Genomic DNA, 8,705 nt, shown 5'->3' with positions numbered 1-8,705 from the left:
CCCCCCTTCGCGACCAGACTCACCCCCCTCCCGGCTCCCGGGGCTGCTGCTCGCTTTCTCTGTGGCCTCCTTCGGGGCTCTCGCTACTCCGGACCCTCCAGTTGACCCCTGCTTGCTACCTTCCTTCCCTGCGCTTCTCTCTAGCCAGGCGCCCCCTGCCCTCGGCGTCCCCCTGGTCCCGGTTCGTTTCTTGCCGGCTCTGCTCTGCTCCTCCCAGACTCCAAGAGGAAACCAGTTGTTCGGGGGCCAAGATCCCGGGCCGGGAAATAGCAGGGAAATAACTCGTGGTGTCGCCAGGCGGCCGGCCAAAGTTTGGTGGAGAAAGGAGGGAGAGATTTGAGGCGGGTGCAGAGAGTCAGAACCATGAGAAACAGGCGCTCAGGGCATCTACAGCTCCAAGGAGCTGGAAGGAGAGATGGTGCCACGACGGAGATCAAAGACAACACTCTAGTCCAGGAGAAATAGAAGCTGAGAACCGAGGGTGGAGGGTTCTAGAAGCAGTAGACAACTGGATCCCCAGGGCTCAGAATAGGGCCTGCCACATGACTAGGCACTGGATACATTTTTTTTTTTGAATAAATGAAAAAGTCAGAAAGCGGGTGGTAGAGAGCCTGAAAAAGTAGATGGAGATGAGAAAGGTAGAAGGTAGGAAATTGGGGTCAGAGGCTTGGGTGGGAAGCAATCTAGATTATCACTGGTACAGTGTGGAGTCAGGCCAGCTGTTTGCAGCAGCTGGGGCAAATAAAAGGGTAGGGAAGGATCTGGCAGGGTGGGAGGGTCCCGTTAGCCCCGCCGAGGACTCCTCTTCTCCTCCCTGGGAGGACCCAGAGGGGATGGGCAGAGTCCCATGCTGGCCCCCTTCCTTTGCTCCCCTGCCTGCCCACCCTGATAGGCAAAGGAGGATGGGCAGCAGAGGGCAGGGGCCCGCCTCAGGGTCAGGGCTGGGCACAAGCCTCCAGGCCAGCTGCCTCAGGCAGCCTGTTGCAGTTAAAGGGCCAGGGGGTGCCCAGTAGTGCCAGGCCAGACTGGCACTGGCGCTCTGCCTCCTGGCAGACAGAACGGCAAGGGGGAAGGACACTGCCTAGCGGGGTGCAGTGGGGCACAAGTAGCCCACAAAGGAGCCTCCGGAAATTCTGGTAGCAGGGCAGGCTTGTCAGACTCTGTGGAAGGAGGAGACCAGCCCTCAGGCACCCTGCTCCCCCAGTTCCCTCCCCTCCCTGGGGGTTCCTCCTTATCTCTCCCTGGAGCACCTTGTAACCTCTGAGGACCTCCACTACCTCCTCCTGGGTGGCCATGCCCACCCAGATGTTAGGGAAGGCCGTGGTGTTGTAGCCCAGACCGATGCACATCTCCACCTGGACAGGCTCACAGGCCAGCTCTGCAGGGGTGGGAGGGGAGGGTCACTCTGGGGAATACTCACTGGCTGTGTGAGCTGGGACAAGTCACCTAAGCGCTCCCTATGGGTCAGACGGGGAGAATCAAAGGAGATAACACAGAGAGATGCTTTATCCATGTCGACGATTCCTGTTTTCCTTGAGAGCCTACTCCAAGCATCATTCGCCAGCCCTGGGCATCATGCAGGCACCTCTATGATCTCAGGGAGCTAGGGCCACCAACATTGGCAGGACCAGGGCATCTGGAAGGAGCTCCCCCACTCTCCGCCCATCTCCGAGGTGGGCCCTGGAGAGGGCCTCTCTGTGTGACAAGGCTGGACGGGCTCTTGAAGCCTCAACCATCAACTCCCAGATTCCCATTTCCCTCGGGGATGACACTAAGTACCCTTGCCACCCCTGGGGGAGAATCCCTCCAGTATTTGGTGGCGTGGTCCAGAGTCAGGCTAGTGCGCCCCCCACCCCATCAGGGAAGATAGGGATGGCTGTTATGACGCGTGCCAGTGGGTTTCTAGGGATGGGCACCCAGCCCGCTCAGGCCTGCCAGCCCCGCTTGCAGTGCCCTGGGGCAGGCTCCTCACCTGGGGGTGGGAGCAAGGGGATGCTGCAGTTGTCATTGCGGCTCTCTGCGCAGTCTCTCCACATGCCACACATCCACTGCAGATGCTTACACCCTCCATCCCGGCAGGAGAACTCTCCGGTCCCACAGGGGTCTGCAGGCACAGGGGGCGTGGCAGTGCCCTGGGACATGCCTGTACCCCCATTGCCTTCACAGTGCCCTGACCAGGGTCCAGAGCCCTTCCCTGTTCTCCTGGAGGCGCCTCCACTGCCCACACCCACTCGCCCAGGGCCACCTACTCTCTGTGGCATTGAGGGCCCGGTAGGTGGCCGAGAAGCCCCCGGTGCTGATGCCATGGTCTGTCCTAAAGAGCACAGCCAGCTGGTGGTGCGAGGAGATGAGGCGCGGGGGCGGCTCTGCTCCACAGAACCTGCCCAAAGCAGACAGCAGTCCTGGCACGGGGCCCCCCCCCAGCCCCGGCTGATGGAGCGTGCACTAGGCCTCCCGCAGACGCGGCACGGAGCTGGGTGTTCTGGGCGATGCCAGAGGGGATGGGAGGCATAGTCACTGACTCATGGGACTGGTGAGGAAGATGCACATGTTCAGGAGACAAAGTACTAAACAAATGAAACAAACTGCTTGAACTTAAACCCCTTCGACCTGGGGAAAATCAGTGAGGGTTCTGGGGGAAGCTATAAATAGACCGGGCAGGTGGGAGAACTGGGATGGGGAGAGCCTCTTGGAGGAGGTGATGTAAGGAGCAAAGGTGAGAGGGACAGGTACGAAGGTGAGGAAGGACAGGCCTTTTTCAGGGTGACAGGAGACCTGCAGCTTGGCGCAGGAGAAGACAATGGAGCTAGTACGTGCGTGGGCCGATTTGTAGGAGGCCTTGACGTCGGACTCTGGAAGATGGGGTTTATCCTCAGCTCCTCCCGCTGGCTCTGCCAGTACCTGCCCAGGAGGCTGAGGGCCCCTGAGTTGCGGGTCTCATACACTTCCACGTAGTCAAACTTGCACTCGTCCTGAGCTTCCAGGCTGAAGTTGTGGAACAGCAGTTCAATGCCATGTCCAGCGGGCACCGAGATGTGCCAGGTGCAAAGCTGGGGGAGGGCACAGGTGGAGTAATTTATGGGTTCCTTCTTCTGTCCCTATCGGGGCCTCCAGGCTGAGCTCCAGGTGGGCTTCCCCCTGCTGCAGGCGGGGTAGGGAGCGGGTGGGCCCTGCCCACACGGCTCTCATCATCGGTGGTGGCGGAAGGGCCTTTAACTTATCTGGTCTCAGAGATAAGCTTACCCAGCACGGGAACATGGATACCTAGTAAGCACTTAATAATGTTCCCTTCCTGCCTGCTTGATCTCTGACCTTCCCAGGTACAAGGCAGTATCTGCCATGCTGTTCTCAATCGCACTAACCCGGATGCTCAGGTGTGCCCACGTGGGCTGCACCACCCTCCCTATGGAGCGCTGGCTTACCTGTTGGTGAGGGTACTGCTGCAGGTAGCTGGGAGCAGAGAAAGTGCCCTGGAGCCCAGTCAGGTTCCCCCCACACCCTGTAGAGAGGAAGAGGGGCTCATGAGTTTGCCAGGGTCTGTGCCTTCGCCTGGTAGGGCCAGCAGGGATGGCAGAGAAGAGTTTTGGCCGTGCCCGTGGGGAGACAAGTTCTGGGCCAGAAGAATGACCCAGGCAGGTTTGGAGCTGGGCCAGGCCTGGGGAGGCCAGCCTGAACCTGGATCAGATGCCTGAGGACAGTACCTGCCCTGAGGCTGGCCAGGCCCATACCCGAGAACTTGGCGCTGCAGTTGGCCTCATCACTGCCGTCAGCGCAACTGGCAAAGCCGTCACACACCGAGTCAGGTAGCAGGCAGACGAGCTGGTCGCAGGCGAATTCATCGTGGGCACAGCTCCCTGGGGGCGGGCATCTGGATTCAGAACCCCCTAGAATCTCTACCCCTTTTGCAGGGCTGGGAGTGGCTGGAGAGGGGGGAAGCGGACAGTTGACAGGTAGCTGGGGACCTGGCGGGAAAACACTCACCATGACCGGGGGCCACGGCCTGGTACCAGGCATGGAAGCCAGATCCTTCCACGCTGCTGTCAGAGACGAAGGCCACGCGCAGGTGGCTGGCATTGGTGTTGAGTGTGGGGGGAGGCACCCTCCCACACACTCTGCAAGAAGCCAGATTGGGGGTGACGGAGGCTCAGAGCTCAGGGCCAGCCAGAGTGGGGCCTTCCTGGGGACGATGTGTCCAAAAGGTTCCCTTCATTTCCAGCAGAGCTCTGACCTCCCTGGCTCCTGCACGTCCCTCCTTGAGGCATTTATCCATGAAAAGATGTGTGGGAGCTCCAATTTCCAGATTTGGAAACCAAGGTCAGAGAGGGGAAGTGACCTTCCCAAGGTCATATAGCAAGATGGTGGCAGAGCTGGGCCCAGAGGCCAAGTCTCTCCGTTTCCTCCCAGTCAAGAATTTCCCACTGCAGTTCCCTGGTTCTGCCCTCCAGACAGTTGTTCAGGAGGGGGTGGGATCTCCTGGGAGCAGAGGGACCCACCTGAGGAGGGGGCCTTCAGGCTCGGGGGAGATTTCCAAGCGATCAAAAAGACAGGAGGCCACACTCTCCACGCTGAGAGCTTCGATCTTGAGCTGTATTGCATGGTCTGTGGCCACTTGGATATGCCACACGCAGTGGGCGTTGGGTGGGTAAGGGTCTGGGTAGTCGGGGCTGCTGAAGAAGCCCCTTGGGCCAGGAAGGAGGCCCCCACAGGCTGCAGGCACGGAGGTTAGAGTTCAGAGGTCAAAAGGAGAGAGACTTGTTTTTACAAGATGCCTCTTCCCGGCCTCCCCTCCCCGCTACCGTCTTGGGCCCTTCTCCAGGAATATCTGCCCCATAGTACTCACTCGACTGGGGTGCGGGGCTCATGCCTGCCTCCGGTTGCCCTTTAGGGGACCCAGTTGCCTGAGAGGTGGTGGGGGTGGGAGTGGGGGTGGAGCCAATGGTGGTGAGGCCTTGGGAAGGCAGTGGATGATGGGAGGCCCCGGACGCAGGTGTAGCCTGCCATTCTGGAGACGGGAAGACGGGGGAGTGGGATTCAGAGGTGCTGGATCTCTTGCAGGGCATGGGAGACTCATGGAGGCCTTGGGAACTTACGGGCCAGGATGATGGCCACCAGCAGCCCAAGGAGCAGCAGCAGGCCGGCCAGCAGGAGGACACACAGCCAGGAGAAGGGGCAGTCAGGCTGCAGCCCTCGGGGACGCCGACCTGCGGGCAGGTGGGGTGGGGTTTGGAGAGCCCTTTCCCTTGGGCATCTCTCACACAGCCCTTAGCCGCTGGGCCTTTCTGTCCTACCCCCCGCTCACCCCCTGAGATGGTTACCATGCCAGGGAGCTCGGGAGCTGCAGCTGGCGTCCTCCTGGTGGCTGGGTAGGGGGCAAGGTGGCCCTGATTCAGGCTCAAAAGCAGGATTGCAGAATTCAGTCTGAAGGGAGAGACTTGAGGGCTGAGGGCCGGTGGCAGCACTGCCTGGCAGGTGTGTTCACTGGGCACTGCCAGCCCTAGGTGGGCATCTGGGTCTTGTGAGAGTGGTCCTGTATGACCCTTACCTTGCTCAGCTCTGTCGCCTCCACGCAGAGGATGATGTCTGAGCAGTCCTTCATGGCTCTAGGCTCTGCGTGGCTTTCTCGAGTCTCTGCAACAGCCCAAGACCCCAGAGGGCCCGCTCCCTGCCCCCAGGCCCCTTCTCAAAGGGGCAGCCTCTGCTCCCTGAGGATGAGGGCTGCCAGGCTAGACCAGCTCTCCCGCTGCCCTGGGAAGACTGGTTCCAGGCTGGTTCCGGCTACTGGCTATTCTGTCTCTGCGTGGGGGAAGGGACAGCAGCCAGAAGGAATCCGCAATGGCATGAAATGGTCCCTTAATCCAACTCAGCTGAGGATGCCGAGGTTGAGACCCTGGCACAGAACAGCAGCCCTTAAAGGCGCAGGCTGAGAACACCCCGAGGAAGCTCGATGCTCTGTCGGGGGTGTGACCAGGGAGCTGGCCACCCCCTTTCCTAACCTCACTGAGGTGCTGGGTGAGTGTCTGAGGGGTGCTGGGAAGGAAGGGAGACAACGGGGCAGTTTTGCAGGCACGAGGGAGCCTTCGAAGCCAGGTGTGACGGTTTGGCAGCTTCAAGGCCTGTGAGTCCTCAAGGTCCTGGACAGACCAGCAGCCCACCGCTCCTTGCCATCAGGGCGACTGAGGCATTAGCCAAGCCGGGTCTTTGGAAGTCCCCCTAAAGCACCTGGGTGCCCTGGACAAGGAGATAAGTCTTTCTGGGCTGCTTGCGTCTGTGCTGATGTGAGTTGGTGAGCTTGAGGGGTTGGCTGCCTTAGCCCATAGGAGAAAGGGCAGTGGAGGAGGTGAACGTGCCCAAGGCCTTGGACGGGTCGGTCAGGGCTGGCCCTTCAGATGGGCTGTGAAATCCGGCAGGTGGTGCCATCTGCTGTTGCCGGATAGAAAACCTGCACTCTGCAAACTACATCACTCCGTGACTCTCTCTCTCCAAGAGCGAAGTTCTCTTGGAAAATCCCAGCCTGGCGCAGCTGTCGTCAGGGAGAAGGGAAAGGGATCGTTAATCTGTTTTGTGTTAGCGGTGCTCACGCTGAGTTGGGCAGGGCAGGAGGTGGAGAGGCAGCATAATATTTCTGGCTACTGTTTGTAGAATGTCTTGTTATGTATTAGGCCCTGGGCCAGAAGTCCTACGAGCAGTTTCTCTCCTTGAATCACTCTGTGAGGTAGCATAACCATTTTACAAACGATGGCCTAAGCCTCCAAGAGGTTAAGTAACTTTCCCAAGGTCACATCAGCTTCCCCAAGATACAGAGACAAGAGTTGAACCCAGGGCTGGGTAAATCCAAAGCACACGTTTTCTCTGACACGCGTCTTTTTTTAAAAAAATTATTTATTTATTTATTTTTGGCTGCGTTGGGTCTTTGTTGCTGCGCGTGGGCTTTCTCTAGTTGCAGTGCGTAGGATTCTCATTGCGGTGGCTTCTCTTGTTGTGGAGCACGGGCTCTAGGCACGCAGGCTTCAGTAGTTGTGGCACTCAGGCTCAGTAGTTGTGGCTCACGGGCTCCGGAGTGCAGGCTCAGTAGTTGTGGCGCGTGGGCTTAGTTGCTCCGTGGCATGTGGGATCTTCCCGGACCAGAGCTTGAACCCATGTCCCCTGCATTGGCAGGCGGATTCTTAACCACTGCACCACCAGGGAAGCCCCACACGTCTTTCACTCTACACCGGCCTAAGGCAGGCTGGTGACAGAGGGGAACTAAGTGAAGAACCCAGTGCGGAGAGAAGAAACAAAGGAGACAGATTCTGCGATCCCCCGAGGCAGCTCTCTTCACACTCAGGAGATCCCCCTCAACACCCAGCTCCTCTCCTTTCACCTCCTAGAGGGCCCGGGGCTGCTTTTGTCTAGGGGACAAGCCTTTCCTTGGTCCTAAGATGTGAACTGCTTTTAGAGGGTTTGAGAGGCCAAAAGCATTTCTATAATAACACGTAGGTGTTATTTCTCCTTCTCCCTTTCTTTCCTTGCTCTTGAGTGAACAGCCTGGTTTCCAGAGGCTGCATGATGTGAAGGAGGTGAGAATCCAGCCAGGAGTTAATGAGATTTGCAAAAATGTAAAACAAAGTTATCCTTCTTACTAAGTTCTTTTTGTTTTGGAAAAGGTAGTTTAAAAAAAAATGGGACTTCCCTGGTGGTCCAGTGGTTAAGACTCCACGCTTCCACTGCAGAGAGCACTGGTTCAATCCCTGGTCGGGGAACTAAGATCTTGCCAGCCAAGCCATGCAGCACGGCCTAAAAAAAAAAAATTTTTTTTAAATGTTATTTATATTAGCATGTAAAAGGTTTGCTGTTATTTTAAAATTTATTTAAAAATTAATAAGAAAAGGGACTTCCCTGGCGGTGCAGTGGTTAAGATTCTGTGCTCCCAATGCAGGGGGTGTGGGTTCAATCCCTGGTTGGGGAACTAAGATTCCACGTGCCGCCATGGTGTGGCCGAATAATTAAAAAAAAATTAATAAGAAAATATTTTAATTCCTTTCCATTCTGATTTTAACACGGTAAATGTTAATAGCTATAACAGGCAGGGGGACTTCTTGGAAGAGGTGGGCATTTAGTCTAAAGTTAGAGAGTTGAAAAAGATTTTAATAGATAGAACTTGGGGGTTGGGTAGGGATTCGAGAAAGGAGGGGGTACTTAGCACTATGGGCCTAAGGAGGCTGGGTTGTAACCCATTTTAAGCAGGGAGTGGCTTGGTCAGACCCGGGTCTTAGAACAGTCCCTGTTTGTGGGAAGGTGGTGGAAAGGAGGCAAGGGGGAGGCTGGGAGGGCCGGAAGCTTTTCTCTGGCTTTGCCGTTGCCCATGGCCATCCTCCACGACACCCCTGGCTCTGCCGGCATAGGCGCCCTTGCGACTGGCTGCTTCATGTACGTGTTCCTAGGGGAGAAGGTCAGCCAGGCCAGGGGCCAGGTCAGGGTGGGAGAATGGCACCGGTAAAGGGACAATGAGAGAAATAGAACAGACACCCCTGAGCTCATCAGCTCATTTTACCCTCATAACAGCCCTGGGAGTGAAGGTCAGGGAGGTGTGTTTGTTCCCATTTTCCAGACGTAACTGAGGTACCAGTTACCAGGCTGGGTTTCAGAGCTGGGTCTGTTGGATTCCTGATTCTCAGCTTTTGGTCTTTTTCTTCCTTCCTTCCTTCCTTCCTTCCTTCCTTCCTTCC

General features: G+C 57.3%; 2 protein-coding genes across 3 annotated transcripts in view; both read right to left on the bottom strand.

Moving 5' to 3' along the window:
* The window catches only part of C1QTNF5 (C1q and TNF related 5), a 2,199-nt gene extending 1,887 nt beyond the window's left edge, over window positions 1-312 (bottom strand). Inside the window, exon 1 of one of the 2 annotated variants that reach the window (XM_028501443.2) lies at window positions 24-312. The gene's annotated coding sequence lies outside the window, so the exon portion shown is untranslated. The remainder of the gene's footprint in view (window positions 1-23) is intronic. The other variant, XM_028501444.2, reaches the window with a different exon arrangement.
* Window positions 313-484: 172 nt separating this feature from the next.
* Window positions 485-5,596, bottom strand: MFRP (membrane frizzled-related protein). The gene is made up of 13 exons (XM_007124218.1): window positions 5,543-5,596; window positions 5,316-5,418; window positions 5,091-5,201; window positions 4,841-5,002; window positions 4,494-4,707; window positions 3,982-4,112; window positions 3,729-3,854; window positions 3,423-3,499; window positions 2,902-3,050; window positions 2,250-2,380; window positions 1,973-2,104; window positions 1,251-1,378; window positions 485-1,160 (listed from the first exon to the last, which is right to left on the bottom strand). Exons 1-13 carry the CDS (start codon window positions 5,594-5,596, stop codon window positions 936-938), a joined length of 1,743 nt encoding a protein of 580 aa, XP_007124280.1. The 3' UTR covers window positions 485-935.
* Between the last annotated feature and the right edge of the window lie 3,109 nt (window positions 5,597-8,705).

This window comes from Physeter macrocephalus, chromosome 16 (assembly GCF_002837175.3).
Source record: "Physeter macrocephalus isolate SW-GA chromosome 16, ASM283717v5, whole genome shotgun sequence".
In the NCBI taxonomy this organism is placed as follows: Eukaryota; Metazoa; Chordata; class Mammalia; order Artiodactyla; family Physeteridae; genus Physeter; species Physeter macrocephalus.
This window is presented reverse-complemented; position numbering and strand designations above follow the sequence as displayed.

Bases quoted from the DNA above. Each gene is read 5' to 3' on its own strand.
- MFRP (XM_007124218.1), bottom strand. From the start codon at position 5,596: ATGAAGGACTGCTCAGACATCATCCTCTGCGTGGAGGCGACAGAGCTG. The intron at 5,419-5,542 runs GTAAGGGTCATA...CTCTCCCTTCAG, and splicing joins AGGCGACAGAGCTGAGCAAG to ACTGAATTCTGCAATCCTGC. The intron at 3,855-3,981 runs GTGAGTGTTTTC...GCCCGCCCCCAG, and splicing joins GGCCGTGGCCCCCGGTCATG to GGAGCTGTGCCCACGATGAA.